Raw genomic sequence first — 16,045 nt, 5'->3', positions numbered from 1 at the left:
GGGAAACCAAGGCCTGGTAGAGTGGCTGTGGCTGGGGACAGATCTGAGGGGGTTGGCATGGGCACATGGCTGAGTCCATGGGCAGGGAAGGTGGCAAGACTGCCTTGTGCCCCCACGGCCACTTCAGCTGCCACCGGCTCCCTCTCACCCCCACTCCCTCCTCCAGATCCTGGAGAACTTTGAGAAGGATGAAATGGAGGCAAATGGATCAGCCGAGGTCGTCCCCCTGGCCCTCTATGACTCTCTCCGGGCTGAGTTTGACCAGCTGCGCAGGCAGCATGCCGAGGCTGTGCGGGTGCTGGAGCAGCAGGAAGTACAGGGGAGCCCCAGAGAAGAGAAGGTAGCCCCTGGGGAACGCAAGGACACAGGAGCCAAGACCACCCAAAATGGTCCAACAGAAATGGAGATTGATGGCATCGTGGCTCCAGAAACAAAAGTTAATGGAGCTGAGACCACAGATGATGAGGCTGCAGAAGCTGGAACCACGGAAGCCAGGACTTCGGAAGCAGCATCCACAGGGACCGAGGTCATGGAAACTAAACCCACGGACAGTCAGGCCATGGAAACAGAGGGTGCGGGAGCTGAGGCTTTGGAAACAAAGGCCACGGGGGCCGAGGTCACAGAAACGAAAGCTCTAAGAGGAGGAGGAAACCGGGAAACACAGGCCACGGGAGCAGAGGCCACAAATATGAGAGGAGAGGAACCAGAAATGAAGGCCAATGGAGTGAGTGAAGTGGAAGGAGGGCTCAGAGGCACAGAGACCACAAGTGTGGAGGCCACGGGAGTGGAGGCCACCACCCCTAGTGTCCCCACTGGCCCCGTCCTACACCCCGGTGCTGCCGAGGCCTCGGAAAAGCTGCAAACCGAACTGGAGACTAGGATTCGTGGCTTGGAGGAGGCACTCTGGCAGCGGGAGCGGGAGGCAGCCACCGAGCTGGAGGCAGCCCGTGGCAAGTGGGAGGCCACGGAGGCTGAGGCTGACCGGCTGCCGGAGCGGGTGTGTGAGGCTGTTGGTGGTGACATGGTCCAACTGCGGGCAGCCCTGGAGCAGGCCCGGGAGGACCTCCGAGACCGGGACTCTCGCCTCCGGGAGCTGGAGGCCACCTTGGCCTGGCTGGATGAGGCCCGAGCGGCCAGACTGCTGGCCGAGGAGGAGGCTCGGGGCCTGCGGGCAGAGCTGGCCCAGCGGGAGGAGGTGAGGCTGGAGCAAATCCGGGAGCTGGAGGTGCTACGGGAGCAGCTGGCCACTTCCACGGCCACCGAGGAACAACAGCGGGCAGCTGCCGCTGAGCTGAGCCAAGCTCGGGAAGCAGCAGAGGCCCGGGCTGCTGAGCTGGCCGAGGCCTGCGAGGAGGCTCGGCGGGGCCTGGCAGAGCTGCGCGAGGCCTCAGAGGTGCTCCGCCAGTCAGCAGTGCCAGCCTCGGAGCATCACCGGCTGCAGGAGGAGGCCCTTGAGCTGCGGGGCCGGGCGGCCAGCCTGGAGCAGGAGGTGGTGGCCACGGGCAAGGAGGCTGCCCGGCTGCGGGCAGAGCTAGAGCGGGAGCGTGTGGGCAGTGTGGCCCGCTTGGAGCACGAGCGCATAGTGGGTGCACTTCAGGCCGACGTGGCCCGGCTGGAGGGGCAGCTGGAGGAACTAGGACGCCGCCACGAAAAGACCAGTGCTGAGGTCTTCCAGGTGAGCGTGGCCGAGCCCCTACCAGGCACACCTAGCAGCCACTTGGCCACCTGTTTTGACCGACCTTGCAGCCAAAGGATGTTTCAATCCCAGAGATTTCAGTCCAATAGACACTAGCCCCTGCCAGTGTTTCTAGGTCGACCTTTGACCCTGTGGCTATTCTGACCTCCTGGATGTTTCAGTTTGCCTTTTCTTCTTCTTTCTTTTCCTTTTCTCTTCTTTTGTTTTGTTCATGTTTTCTTCTTTAAATCCTTTTGGCTATTTCGACCCTATCTTTTTTTTTTTTTTTTTTTTAATGGTTAGCACTTTTTGTAATCTTTTTATAAAACCTGCTTGTATCCCAAAGTCATGGAGAAATACTCATATGTTTTCTGCCAGCATCTTTATTGTTTTTGTTTCACAATCTTGTTTATGCTTTGCCTCTAATTGTGTGTATGGTGTGAGGTGGGGATCAATGTTTACTCATTGTTTTGCAAGCAGTGAATTGGGGGTTTTACCCTGATGTTTTTACCAAATGTCCATTTTCTCTGCTGGTCAAGATTAGCCTGTTCCCCCCCATCCTCCCACACTGGCTCTTTTGAGATTGTCATTTTATCTTATGATCATTTTGATGCTTCACCCCCTTGTTGGAGAGGACCTCATGCACTGGGATTTTTTATCTAATTTTGAATCCAGTAGATTTTTATGCTGAGTTTTTTGTTTGTTATTTATTTTGTCCCTGATGGTGGACTCCATCTTTTTTCTTAAACAATACTGGGAGCTGTTTTAATAAATATGTAAATAAGAAGCTACATTTATTACTTGTCAGGAAATCATTTTCCTCTCTGAGCTTCTGTTAATTCACCCATATAACGGAGATAATAATTCCTAGTCCTCGCATGGAAATTAAGTGGCTTAATTTATGTTAGCTACTTAGGACAGTGATGGTACAAGCAATTTATAAATGACAGCCAGAATTATTCTTTCTCCAAGAACAACCTCTTTTGTAAAATATATATTTTTATTGATTTCAGAGAGGAAGGGATAGGGAGAGAGAGAGAGAAACATCAATGTTGAGAATCATTGATCAGCTGCCTCTTGCACGCCCCCTACTGGGGATCAAGCCTGCAACCTGGGCATGTGCCCTTGACTGGAATTGAACCTGGGACCCTTCATCCACAAGCCGACACTCTATCCACTAAGCCAAACCGGCCAGGGTGAACACCTTCTTTTAAAATTTTTTTTTTCCCCTTATTGCTTTTTAGAGAGAGAGGAAGGGAGAGGGATAGAGAGATAGAAACATTGATGAGAGAGAAACATCATCGATCAGCTGCCTCCTGCACGGCCCCTCCTGGGGATTGAGCTTGCAACCTGGACATGTGCCCTGACCAGGAATTGAACCAGTGACCTCTTGATTCATGGGACAACGCTCAACCGCTGAGCCACACCAGCTGGGAAGAAAACCCTCTTTTAAACCAGTTAAACCCTTGATCACAGTCCAACCTAAGTATGACCATCTTCATGGATGTCTGCAATTTTACCTTCCTCATGATCACTTCTTTTTTGGGTAAACTTTACAAGTCTGATTTGATTTATCAATCGGTTTAGGATTTATTTAAATAGTTAATGTGTGTCAATCTATACTAACTGAAACATCTAGTTATTATCCACTCTTCTCTGGAGCTGTTATTTCTATAAAGGTCTATGTTCCCTCTAGGATCGATTTTTTGCAAAGCTCACATTGCTCTGATCTTGATATTTTTGTGAAAATGCAGTCATCAACTTTTGAACATCTGTTTGCTTTTCATCCAAATTCTTCTGGTTTTCTTTCACTTTGTAAGAAATCTACAAACCTTCAACCACCAGCAGAGAAAAGAACATTAGTGGTAATAATAATACCACCCACTGGAATATAGCACTTACTGTGTGCCAGACACGGTTCTAATTGTATTCCATGTACTTGCTCATTTTATCCTCACAGCACCCTAAGAAGTGGGGAGCTATTATTATTCTCATTTTACATACGAGGAATCTTAGGCACAGAGAGGTTAAGTCCCTTGTCAAGGCCACACAGCTAGCAGGTCAGAGGTCTTTGGCAGGGTCAGAATGTTTATAATGCCCTGTGGAATTCGGAACTTCCCTGAATCAAACTCCTCAAGGCCAAAATGGGCTTGATTGACCTCAGGACAAGATAGAGGGTCAGAGGAAGTCTGGGGTTCAGGCATCTTTGGGGTCCAAGTGTCCTCAGGGTCACACGTGGGCTTGGGCCACAGGTGCAGCGCGAGGCCCTATTCATGAAGAGTGAACGACACGCAGCGGAGGCCCAGCTGGCCACGGCAGAGCAGCAGCTGCGTGGGCTACGCACGGAGGCTGAGAAGGCACGCCAGGCCCAGAGCCGCGCCCAGGAGGCCCTGGATAGGGCCAAAGAGAAGGACAAGAAGGTGGGTCTCCTTTTCCTATACTTAGTTGGAGGTCACCACTTAACAGAGATTGGGGGGAATCTAAGAATGTCCCAGCTGAAAGGGTTCTGGGAAATGAGCCCATTTTCCAGAGAGGAGACTGAGACAGAGAAGGAAGGGGACAACTCAGACACACAGGCTACTGTTCCAATTACTAATTACTCCCACAGTAACCTTTATTGGGTGCTTATTGCATGTCGGGCCCTGGGCTGTGCACTCAATATGGAGCAATGCATTTATTTATTTATTTACTTTTTAAAAAAATGTATTTTATTGATTTTTTACAGAGAGGAAGAGAGAGGGATAGAGAGTTAGAAACATCGATGAGAGAGAAACATCGCTCAGCTGCCTCTTGCACACCCCCCACTGGGGATGTGCCCGCAACCAAGGTACATGCCCTTGACCGGAATCGAACCTGGGACCCTTGAGTCCGCAGGCCGACGCTCTATACACTGAGCCAAACCGGTTTCGGCTATTTTTTTACTTTTTTAAATATTTTATTGATTTTAGAGAGGAAGGAAGAGGGAGAGATAGAAACATCAATGATGAGAGAGAATCATTGATTGGCTGCCTCCTGCACGCCCCCTACTGGGGGATCAAGCCTGCAACCTAGGCATGTGCCCTTGGCCGGAATCGAACCCGGGACCCCTCAGTCCACAGGCCAATGCTCTATCCACTGAGCAAAACCAGCCAGGGCTGGATCAATGCATTTAATCCTCACATTAAGTTCCAAAAAGATTGCTCTTTTTATTATCCCATTTGAGAAAACTGAGGCACAGAGAGATGAAGCCACTTGCCCAAGGTCACACAGCTATGCAATGGTTCTTCCAGGGCTCAAACCCAAGTTCCCAAGTTCTTTTCTTAAATATAAGAATAATGATAACTGAGGCCTCTGGTTGTTACTCAGCTGTTTTTCACACACCGTCACTTTTAATCTCACAACCCTAAGAGCCAGAAAGCATTTTTATCTTCATCTTCCAGATGAGCAAACTGAGGCGCTGAGAGGCAAAGCGAATGGCTCAAAGTTACACAGCATGTCGCTGGATAGTGAATGTGACCCTCAGAGCCCGAAGGGCTTTAGTGCAAAGAGTCATCCAGATACGACTTGCTGTGTGACCTTGGATAAGTCCCTTGACCTCTCTGAGCCCTAGTTTTCACATCTGTAAAATGAAGATAAAGTTGTGGTGGGATTATGCTTTATTTGTATCAGAGTTTCTCTTTCTCAGCACTAGTGGCAAGAAGGGGCAGGTCACTCTATGTGGGGGGCTGTCTTGGGCACTGTGGGCTGTTGAGCAGCACCCCTGGCCCCACCCTCTTGATGCCAGGAGCACCCCAGACATTTTCATTGCAGGAGAAGCCCTAGGTGTCCTCTGGGGGCAGCATGGCCTCTGATGAGAACCTCTTATCCGTAGGAATAATAATGGAGTTTAGCATTATCGAGTGCCTGCTCTTTGCCCAGCAGTTTACACTTAATCACTGTTCAGAATCAGTTAACTGGTGGGAACCATGATTCTCTTTACAGGGGAGGAAACTGAGCTCAGAGGGGTTGAGTCATCTCCCCAAGATCTCCTTTGAGAAAGGGATAGAGAGGGACCCAACCCAGGGCTGTCTGACAGCCACACCGGCCTCCCGCCCCTGTTCCACCAGCTTCCCTCTCCGGACTCCAACAGGGGGTGTGACCGGATCCGCAAACGTTTACTGTAACGGACCCGATAGGCAGTGTTTGGGGCTCAGGTCTGCCACTGCAGGAGAAGCCATAGGTGACCTAATGCGAATGGGCGTGGCCATGCACCAATACAATTTCATGTATGAACACGGGAGTGTGAATTTTATCTAATTTTCACGTGTCACAAAATAGCATTCTCTTTTTGACTTTTAATCCTCCAGCCATTTAAAACTATGGAAACCATTCTTAGCCTGAGGGCCAGAGTTTGCTAGCCTCTAGGATGTGACCTTCCCTCGCAAGCCTCTGTCCCACCTCTCTTACCCCTGCTGCCCCCAGCCCTGAGCTCAGGGTCGCCAGGGTGACCCCTGACCCCTCCCGCCCCCACCCCAGATCACAGAGCTCTCCAAGGAGGTCTTCAGTCTTAAGGAGGCGCTGAAGGACCAGCCAGCAGTTCCGGGCAGCTCCGAGGTGGAGGCCCTGCGCGGCCAGGTGGAGGCCCTCCAGGGGCAGCTGGAGGTGAGAGCCGCACCGGGCACACAGAGACCCCAGGAGAGGGCTGGGGGCACGCAGGAACCTGGGGTACGTGTGCCAGGCCTGGGAGGAAAATATTGCAATATTTTGTCAACTGGCACTGTGTTACTGGTCCATGCCATCAACATAGGGGCTCGGGGTACGAAGGGGGCGTTTGGCACCTTGGGGCTGTCTTGCTTTTCTGAGCGCCCATCCGCCACATCCACAGGAAGCCGCCCGGGAGCACAGCGCAGTGGTGGCCTTGTACCGGAGCCACCTCCTACACGCCATCCAGGTGAGTCAGCCCTGGCTTTGGCCACACCCCGGCTGCTCTCTGGCCCTCCGTTTCCCGTCTGTACAGTGGCAGGGCGCCCAGGCTCTCCTCTGTCCCCCCACCCCAGGGCCAGATGGATGAAGATGTGCAACGGATTCTGAGCCAGATCCTGCAGATGCAGAGGCTCCAGGCTCAGGGACGCTAAGCCTCAGGACACGGACCCTGCTTGCTAGGACCTGCACGGGGCGTGTTGGGGCTCACACTCTGACCTTCCGGACTTGGGGATCAGCCTGGCCCCGACCCGGCTGTCCCTGGTGTCCATGTCTCAGGCCCTGACCATGCCCCCCCCCCCCCCCCCGCCACATCGGAGAATCTGTGAGTTCCCTCACTCACGTCCTGTCGCCAGACACCACCCCAGGAATAAAGCTCACTGAGCCCAGGAGGCGTGTGGCCTGATTGCTGGGCGCCCGCTTCGGGGAGGGGAGAGGGTGGCCCAGATTAGGGTGAGGAGAGGGAGGCACCCCCTCCCGCACCCCAATCTCAGTCCCCATGATGAACACTGTGTTACTACAATATTTTAAAAAGTCAAAATGGATGCCAAAAAGTCCACCGTGAACAAAATCTCCAAGTTAAGGGAAGATAGGGGCCACGCCGGCACTTACCTCACTTTCCTTACCCTCCGCCCACCCCTGGGAGGGAGCCCCCCCCAACCCCTGCCCTGGCAACTTCCCTGAAATCCCCCGGTGGTTCTCAGCCCTTTCCAGCTCGGGAGAGGAGGTGACTAAGACTGTGAACCCCCAGTGTCCAGCCTGCCCCTGGGGGTTTCCTTGCTCATCCAGGGCAGGAACCGGTCCAGTAGGGCTTCAGCGGCCGGGCATCCCCATGGCTAGGCGAATGTCCGTGGGGAGGGGCTGCCCCCAGGTCTGTCTCTGTCTCTCTCTCTCTCTGGCCTGGGGTGTGGAGTGTGGCCGGTAAGGGTGGGGACGCGGTCGCTGTGGTCCACGTGTGAATGGGCATCTCCTGTGGAGATGCCTGGGTCTCTCGTGTCCCTGTCTTCTTTTTTCCTAGACCTTTGTGTGTCTATCTCTCCGTCTCCTGACCCTTTCTCTTTTTCTGTCTCTCTCTCTTTCTCTATCTCTCTTATCTCTCCCTATCTCCATCTCTGTCTCTCCTCTGAGTCTCTCACCCCCCTCTCCTCTCCTCTGAGTCTCCCACCCCCCTCTCCTCTCCTCTGAGTCTCCCACCCCCCTCTCCTCTCCTCTGAGTCTCCCACCCCCCTCTCCTCTCCTCTGAGTCTCCCACCCCCTCTCTCCTCTCCTCTGAGTCTCCCACTCCCCTCTCCTCTCCTCTGAGTCTCCCACCCCCTCTCTCCTCTCCTCTGAGTCTCCCACCCGCTCTCTCCTCTCCTCTGAGTCTCCCACCCCCCTCTCCTCTCCTCTGAGTCTCCCACCCCCTCTATCCTCTCCTCTGAGTCTCCCACCCCCTCTCTCCTCTCCTCTGAGTCTCCCACCCCCTCTCTCCTCTCCTCTGAGTCTCCCACTCCCCTCTCCTCTCCTCTGAGTCTCCCACCCCCTCTCTCCTCTCCTCTGAGTCTCCCACCTCCTCTCTCCTCTCCTCTGAGTCTCCCACCTGCTCTATCCTCTCCTCTGAGTCTCCCACCCCCTCTCTCCTCTCCTCTGAGTCTCCCACCCCCCTCTCCTCTCCTCTGAGTCTCCCACCCCCTCTCTCCTCTCCTCTGAGTCTCCCACCCCCCTCTCCTCTCCTCTGAGTCACCCACCCCCCTCTCTCCTTTCCTCTGAGTCTCCCACCCCCCTCTCCTCTCCTCTGAGTCTCCCACCCCCTCTCTCCTCTCCTCTGAGTCTCCCACCCCCTCTCTCCTCTCCCTGAGTCTCCCACCCCCCTCTCCTCTCCTCTGAGTCTCCCACCCCCTCTCTCCTCTCCTCTGAGTCTCCCACCCGCTCTATCCTCTCCTCTGAGTCTCCCCTCCTGCCTCTGTCTCTGTCTTTCTCCATGCGATCTCCCCCTCTGGGGTTTCCCCAGCCCCTCCTCACAGCAGCCGGAAGGAAGGACTGACTGTGCTGGGAAAGGCCACGGGGTCTCCACTTCTCCCTTTTGTGGCCTCTTCCCCCTGCCCCCACCCTCAGAGCCTTCCGCACCCTCGTCCCGGGTGGCCAGTACAGGGACTAGCGGATCTGCTGCCCCTGCTTGATTCCTCGCGGCCCCAGGAACCTGCCTGTGCGTCCCACCCAGAGAAAGGGAAGGGGGGCCTTGGCAGGGTCTGAGTGCCTGCTCCCCAAGGGTGCCCCTTGCCCCAGCTTCTGCAAGGAGCCCACAGGAGTCATGGCCCCAAGACTTCTCCTGGCCCTTGTCCTCTGGGCTGGCTACTGGCCCTGCAGTGGGAGTGAAGGTATGTAGGGCCCTTAGGGGGTTGGGGGACCAGGGCCAGTCTGGGGACTGGACTTTGCTGTGGAACATTCTGGGGTGGGATGGGAGGGGGTTACCATCACATTCCACAGATGGGGAAAGGGAGGCACAGAGAAGATGAATCCTACTCCAAAGTGACAACAGCCTGGAGGGAGAGAGAGAGAGAGAAGGGAGGGGGGGCGGGAGAGGGAGAGAAGGGGTGGGTGTTAATTGCATGCATTCATTTCATGTGCTTCAAAACAAAACTGTAGCCCTGGCCGGTTTTGCTCAGTGGGTAGAGCGTCGGCCTTCGGGCTGAAGGTCCCAGGTTGGATTCCAGTCAAGGGGCACGTACCTCGGTTGCAAGCGCAATCCCTGGCCCTGGTTGGGGCACATTGGGGAGGCAGCCAATTGATGTGTCTCTCTCACATGGATGTTTCTCTCTCTGTCTCTCCCCTCCCTTCCACTCTCTCTAAAAAAAAAAAAAAAAAAAAAAAAATCAATGAAAAAATATCCTTGGGTGAAGATTAACAAAACCAAAAATCTGTAACAAAGAGGAGAGACAGTAAAATATCTCCCTCCCATCAGGGTTCTCCACTCCCGAGGGCTCCTCTGTGGCTTGTTAACCCTGGGAAATGAGCCAATAGTTCCTACCTTTGCAGGTTGTAGGGGCGAGAGATGGCGGAGGTGCCTTTCATTCATGCACTCAATCCACCAGCCTTTGTTAGTGCCTCCCGCACGCCTGGCACTGGCGTCTCAAAACTGGAGAGAATCAGAATCTTATGTTTCAGGTTCCAGTCTGTGACTCTGTAGACCTCTCAGACTGGGAATTCCAAGGCTGGAATATTGACATCCCGGAAACCTGTAGGATCTGGGACCTGAGCATCTAGGGTGGCTTTCACCCCAAACCCTGGGTACGTGTGGGGTGGTCTGAAAGCTCACGCTCCTCCCTCCTCCCTCACCCCTGCAGCCCCAACCCAGTCCAGGGTGTGGTGCTGGGCCTTTAGGTACCCGATTGCCGTAGATTGCTTCTGGACCCTGCCGCCTGCTGCGGACTCCACCAGGCCCACGTCCTTCATTGCCACGTACAGGTCAGAGAGCCCGGAGGGCTTCCTGGAGATCCACAGCTGGGCCTGCAGGCAGCGCGGGCCTGGAACCCTGCGCGAGCGAGGGCAGTGCGGCCTGTAGAGCTGTACCTCCTACAGCACATGGTTCACGCCAGGGGTGTCGTTTAAAATGTTCTAGAAGCCACATTTAAAAAGTAGGAGGAAATGGGTGAAATTAATTTTAATATTTTATGTAAATAGTATCTATATTTCCAAATATGTATCATTTAATGATTGAGCATAATGTAATTGAACATACTTATACACAATGTATACATTTAAATGTAAAATAGAAATTAATATAGAAATAGCTAAAATATTATCGTTATCATTACTTTAAAAATTAATGAGATATTTTACATCCTTTTTATATGAAGTCTTCAGAATTCCACGTGTATTTTATGAATATAAAAGTGCATTTCAGTTCAGATACTAAACTTGCATTAGAAATTCTTGATCTCTGATTGGATTTCATAAAATTTGCATTTGAAGCAATAAATTCATGCATCCAACTTGTTCCAAACAATTTTCCCAAGTTTTCTGATAACTGGAAACATTGCATTTAGATTACATAAAATAAACCAAACTTAAAAGTCCCACTCAGTCATGTTAGCTGTGTTTCAAGCACTTGACCCCACAGGTGGCTAGTGACTGCTGCATGGGACAATGTAGAAACAGGACATTGTGAATGTTGTAGAAAGTTCTATGGATGGCACTCAGCTCAGGTCTCTAAAGCCTAGAATCCTTCGGTTTCAGATTCCAGAGTCTGTGACTCTGTAGACCTCAGAATGTGGGAATTCTAAGGCTGGAATGTTGATCTTCCAGAAACCTGTAGAATCTGGGACCCGGGCATCTAGCGTGGTTTTCACCCCAAACCCTGGGTACTTGTGGGATCTGTAATGTCAAGTGAGTGCCTCCCCCAGGGTCACAGAGACAAGAGCAGGACCCCGAACCAGGGCTCCTCACCTTCCGTCCCTACTTGGGATCTAGGGCACAGGCAGGGCCAGCAGGAAGTGCTGAGGTCCTCACAGTGCCCACTCCGTGCCCAGGCTTGGAGTGGCCGCCCACGGGGAGAGCCAGCCCTGCCTCCAGCCAACACCAGAAGCCACCAGCTGCACCATCCCAGACGTCCACATGTTCTCCATGGTGCCCTACATGCTGAACATCACCGCTGTCCACCCCTGGGGCAGCAGCAGCAGCTTCGTGACCTTTGTCCCAGAGCATATCAGTGAGTGGGGGCCATGGCTGGGGGGTGAGGAGGGTCACTGGCTTGTTTGTGCTCTTCCGCCTCTATAGGTACCCCCACCTTCTACCTGTCACACAGTCCTGTGTACCCCCACCTTCTACCTGTCACACAGTCCTGTGTACCCCCACCTTCTACCTGTCACACAGTCCTGTGTACCCCCACCTTCTACCTGTCACACAGTCCTGTGTACCCCCACCTTCTACCTGTCACACAGTCCTGTCCTCTGTCGTGGGTCCTGTGGGCTCCACTTCACAGTTAATCAAGAATCCGCCCACTTCTCTCTCCTCCTGAGCCTCCCTGATGTTTCTTTCTTTCCTTTTTCTTTCCCTTCAGAGAGGAAGGGAGAGGGGGAGAGAGAGAGAAACATCAATGAGAGAGAATCATTGATCGGCTGCCTCCTACATACCCTCTACTGGGGATCGAGCCCGAAACCCAGGCATGTGCCCTTGATCGGAATCGAACCTGGGATCCTTCAGTCCACAGGCCGATGCTCTATCCACTGAGCCAAACTGGCTAGGGTCTGATCCAGTTTCTTTACCGCCCACCTGAACCACAGTCCTCTCACCCTAGTTTCTGGTTCCCACCCTCTTCCCTCGCAGCCACCAGAGGGCGCCTTCCCTGAATCAGCCACCAGAGGGCGCTGTGACACCCTAGTCAGGTCCCGCCCCTCGGCCTACAGCTTTCTAGCTCCCGCCTTCCTTGGGATAAACGCCCAAGTTCCCTTATGACCTACAGAGCCCTGTATGACCTTTCGGGTCTCCTCCCTAGCAGTAATGGGGGTGGAAGGATGGCTGCTAATGGATGTGGATTTCTTTTTGGGGTGATGAACATGTTCTGATTAAATAGTGGTGGTGTTCATACACATTGTGAATGTACTAAAAACCACTGAACTGCACACTTTGAAAGGGTGAGTTTTGTGGTATGCGAATTATGTCTCAAAAAGTTGCAAGCCACTCTCTTCCTTGCACTCCTGAACTTTCTCCCCTCCTCCTTTTTTTTTTTTTTTCAATTAGCAATAATCACACCCCGGATAAACCTCATTGGCCACGATACTGCCACTGTGCAAAGCTCTTCCCTACTCTTTATGATCAGTAGATTTCCTTCTCGTCTCTTGCCTTCTGTCCTGTGGATTGAGCTCCAAAAGGAGAGGGGTTGGGTCTGTACTGGTCACTGCTGTGTCCCCAGTGTCCAGAACATCACTGGACACACAGTAGGTCCTCAGTTAATATTTGTTGGTTGTTTGCATGAATAAATGAAACTGCCCTCTGCTGACCCTGTCTCCTGTTTGTCTATCAGTCAAACCAGACCCTCCAGAAGGCGTGCACCTGAGACCCCTCCATGGGCAGGGGCTATGGGTGCAGTGGGAACCTCCCAGGTCCTGGCCCTTCCCGGAGATCTTCTCACTCAAGTACTGGATTCGCTACAAGCGTCATGGAGCTGCCCGCTTTCGCCAGGTGAGGAAGATGAGAGGCAGCTGGGGAGGATGATTCCCAGGTAGAACAGCACGTGTAAAGGTGCACTGAGGCCTCCCCTGTAGCTTGCGGTTGCTTGTGGCTAGTGTGCAAAATAAAGGCAGCCCAGCAACTCCACTCCTGCTCCTGCGTATCTGCCCAAAGGACTTGAAAACAGGAACTCAAACAAAATCTTCATAGCAGCGCTGTTCACAATAGTTGAAAGGCGGAAACAGCTCAAATGTCCATCAGTGGGTGAATGGATTCACAAAGCACGGTCCACCCACACACTGAATATTACTCAGCCATGAAAGCACTGACACTCACTGCAATGTGCATGAACCTTGAAAATATGATGCTCAGTGAGAGAAGCCAGACACAAAAGGTGTGTGCGTCCATTGATGTGAAATGTCCAGAGCAGGCACATCTAGGAATGGAAAGTAGATTCATGGTTGTCAGGGGCTGAGGAGGAGGATGGGGAGTGACTGCTGATGAAAACAGGGTGTGTTTTTTTGCGGGGGGGTAATGGAATTTTCTAGAATTAGAGGTGCTGGTTGCACAACATTGTTAATGTACTAAAGGATACTGAATTGTCCACTCTAGAACAGTTAATTTTATGCCATGTAAATTTCACCTTGATTGAAAACAACATATATTATTTTAACTTAAAAAAAGAGATTTTATTGATTTTAGAGAGAGAGAGCAAGCGAGAGGGAGAGAGAAACATCGGTCTGTTGCCTCCCATACCTGGCCTGACCTGGGATCAAACCTGAAACCTAGGTATTTGCCCTAACCAGAAATGGAACCCACAACCTTTTGGTGTATGGGATGACTCTCCAACCAACCAGAGCTGTTTTTTTTTGTTGTTTGTTTGTTTGTGGTTTTTTTAATATATATTTTATTGATTTTTTTACAGAGAGGAAGGAAGAGGGATAGAGAGTTAGAAACATCGACGAGAGAGAAACATCGATCAGCTGCCTCTTGCACACCCCCTACTGGGGATGTGCCCGCAACCAAGGTACATGTCCTTGACCGGAATTGAACCTGGGACCCTTGAGTCCGCAGGCTGACGCTCTATCCACTGAGCCAAACCGGTTAGGGCAACCAGAGCTGTTTTAACTTCTTCTTCTTTTTTCTAAAAATATATTTTTATAGATTTCAGAGAGGAAGGGAGAGGAAGAGAGAGATAGAAACATCAATGATGAGAATCATTGATCAGCTGCCTCCTGCATGCACCACACTGGGGATCAAGCTTGCAACCTGAGCATGTGCCCTTGACCAGAATCGAACCTGGGACCCTTCAGTCCACAGGCCGGCACTCTATCCACTGAGCCAAACTGGCTAGGGTTGTCTTAACTTCTTAAATAAAAAATAAAGGCAGTGTCCTGTGAGCATCCGAAGGTCGGTGTGTCCTGGGCAGTGCCGGGTCCTGAGCTGAGGAGCGAGTCTGCAGCGTGCGGTTTTTCACACCCTGCCCCGCGGATGTGGGAGTCTTCGGTGATGGGGAATCTTCTCCATCTGCTCTCAGGACAGTGGCCATGAACTATGGGTGGCTGCCGAGCCATTCCAATGTGGCGAGTAGCCAGAGAACTGGCTTTTAAATTTTACTAGTGTTCATTAATTTTTATAAGTCTTTGCAGTTTTAAAATTGAGATCGAACTCACATGCCAGAAAATTCACTGTTTTAAAGTGCTTAAGCCAGTGGCTTTGAGTTTGTTCATAAAGTTGTGCAACCATTAGCCTGAATTTAAAACTTGCAGCACCATATCGGCCTACGCTATGGGAAACTCAGGTAGGGCAGGGAAGGGAGCGAGGCAGACCTGGGGCTGGGCAGCTGAGCGTGGGGGCTGGATGGGACCTTCTGAGGATTGTGGGAGGTGGAAGGAGGTGAGGGCCAGGTCAGGGAGGGAGAGTGTGGAGCAGCAGGGACAGGGGAGAAAAGATGGACAGGAGAGAAAGCAGGAAAGGCGGACCTGAGTGGGTGTCTCATTCGTACCCATGGGACTTCAATCTTTGGAGGTCCCTGCGTGGGGACACGAGAGGCCAAGGCCATTGAGAGAAGAACTGATTACATTTCCTGAGAGAAGGGGACATGCCGCGCCACACAGGGCAGCACAGTCAACATCAGGATGCAGGAGGCTGGAGCAGGAGGGAGTGGCCAGCCAAGGCGGCGCTCTGCTGGGGCTTCCCTGGCAAAGGAGACAGGGTGGGGTGAATGCTGGGGGCTGGCGAGTGTGAGTAATCCTGTAGGCTCTGGGCTACATGGGTGATCTCAAGTTGCCTGGCACCTGGCACTGGGGTTACTTAGGGTAAGAGGAATACTGGCCTGTGTGGGGGAAATGAGAGAAAATTAGATGGGGGTTTAGACCGATTGTTGAGTTTGTATGTGAAAGGCATGCTCCTTTGCCATCTCTAACAATTGGCTGACCCCAAGAAGGGCAGTCTGTTCCCCGCCAGCAAGATGTTAAGATGCCAAAATATCCTCAGATACAAAGAAATTTTAAAAACATGGTTAATACAGTGGGACTGGGGGGTTGGGGAGGAAGGCATTGACGTCAATGATAGAAGCTCTGGTTTAGAGCCAGGAGGAGGTGGCGGGGGGAGGGGGAGGTCTGGGAGTAAGGGATCTCACCACTGAGACATCCCTCGAGACTGGACCATCCCTTGGTGCGGTCCAGGAAGGATTCCTGAACGAGTTGGCTCTGGGACCAGCAGGAAGTCCACACAGGTCAGGACCACACAAGCCAGACTGGGAGGGGCTGTGAGGGCGAACGGTTTAGGGTGGAGCGTGAGGATGGAGGCTCAGTCACACAGACCGCTGGACAATGGCCCTTGCCAGCCTCCTCACCCACTGACCACAGTCTTTCTGCTCTCAGGTGGGGCCCATCGAAGCCACGTCCTTCACCCTCAGAGCTGTGAGACCCCACGCCCGGTACTGCATCCAGGTGGCTGCTCAGGACCTCACTGACTATGGGCAGTCAAGCAACTGGAGTCTCCCTGCCACTGCCTCAGCGGCTCTGGGCCAGTAGCAGGGGCTTCCCAGCCCCCGGAGGAGGGGCTGGTTCTGTGACATCCCCTCCCCCTCACTGCTACCCACTCCAAGGTGGATGGAACCTGACTAGCCTGGGGTCGCTGCTGCTGAGTTGCTGGGCAACCTTGGACAAGTGACTTTGCCTCTCTGGCACTTAATCTTCTAATCTGTGAAATGGAGATGTACTCTCTCCTCTGACTGCAGAACTGTGAATGTGACATATCATTTATTGTTTCATTAGACAA

At 52.6% G+C, this 16,045-nt stretch overlaps 2 protein-coding genes, 1 long non-coding RNA gene and 1 pseudogene across 3 annotated transcripts in view; 2 read left to right on the top strand and 2 right to left on the bottom strand.

The window, feature by feature from the left end:
- The window catches only part of ANKRD24 (ankyrin repeat domain 24), a 24,279-nt gene extending 17,511 nt beyond the window's left edge, over nucleotides 1–6,768 (top strand). The window contains 5 exon segments of the mRNA XM_054716915.1: nucleotides 167–1,675; nucleotides 3,928–4,095; nucleotides 6,170–6,295; nucleotides 6,519–6,584; nucleotides 6,691–6,768. Coding sequence (XP_054572890.1) covers nucleotides 167–1,675; nucleotides 3,928–4,095; nucleotides 6,170–6,295; nucleotides 6,519–6,584; nucleotides 6,691–6,768 — 1,947 coding nt within the window.
- On the bottom strand, nucleotides 6,499–9,711 carry LOC129149308 (uncharacterized). The gene is made up of 3 exons (XR_008556227.1): nucleotides 9,621–9,711; nucleotides 9,065–9,132; nucleotides 6,499–6,569 (listed from the first exon to the last, which is right to left on the bottom strand). It is a non-coding gene; the product is annotated as an uncharacterized LOC129149308 (long non-coding RNA).
- On the top strand, nucleotides 8,904–16,045 carry EBI3 (Epstein-Barr virus induced 3). Its single transcript, XM_054716916.1, has 5 exons — nucleotides 8,904–8,964; nucleotides 9,904–10,057; nucleotides 11,122–11,300; nucleotides 12,615–12,772; nucleotides 15,646–16,045. The coding sequence occupies exons 1-5, from the start codon at nucleotides 8,904–8,906 to the stop codon at nucleotides 15,796–15,798; spliced, it is 705 nt and encodes a 234-aa protein (XP_054572891.1). The 3' UTR covers nucleotides 15,799–16,045.
- On the bottom strand, nucleotides 12,309–12,388 carry LOC114234859 (U4 spliceosomal RNA; annotated as a pseudogene).

The sequence above is a fragment of the Eptesicus fuscus genome, chromosome 6 (genome assembly GCF_027574615.1).
Source record: "Eptesicus fuscus isolate TK198812 chromosome 6, DD_ASM_mEF_20220401, whole genome shotgun sequence".
In the NCBI taxonomy this organism is placed as follows: domain Eukaryota; kingdom Metazoa; phylum Chordata; class Mammalia; order Chiroptera; family Vespertilionidae; genus Eptesicus; species Eptesicus fuscus.
This window is presented reverse-complemented; position numbering and strand designations above follow the sequence as displayed.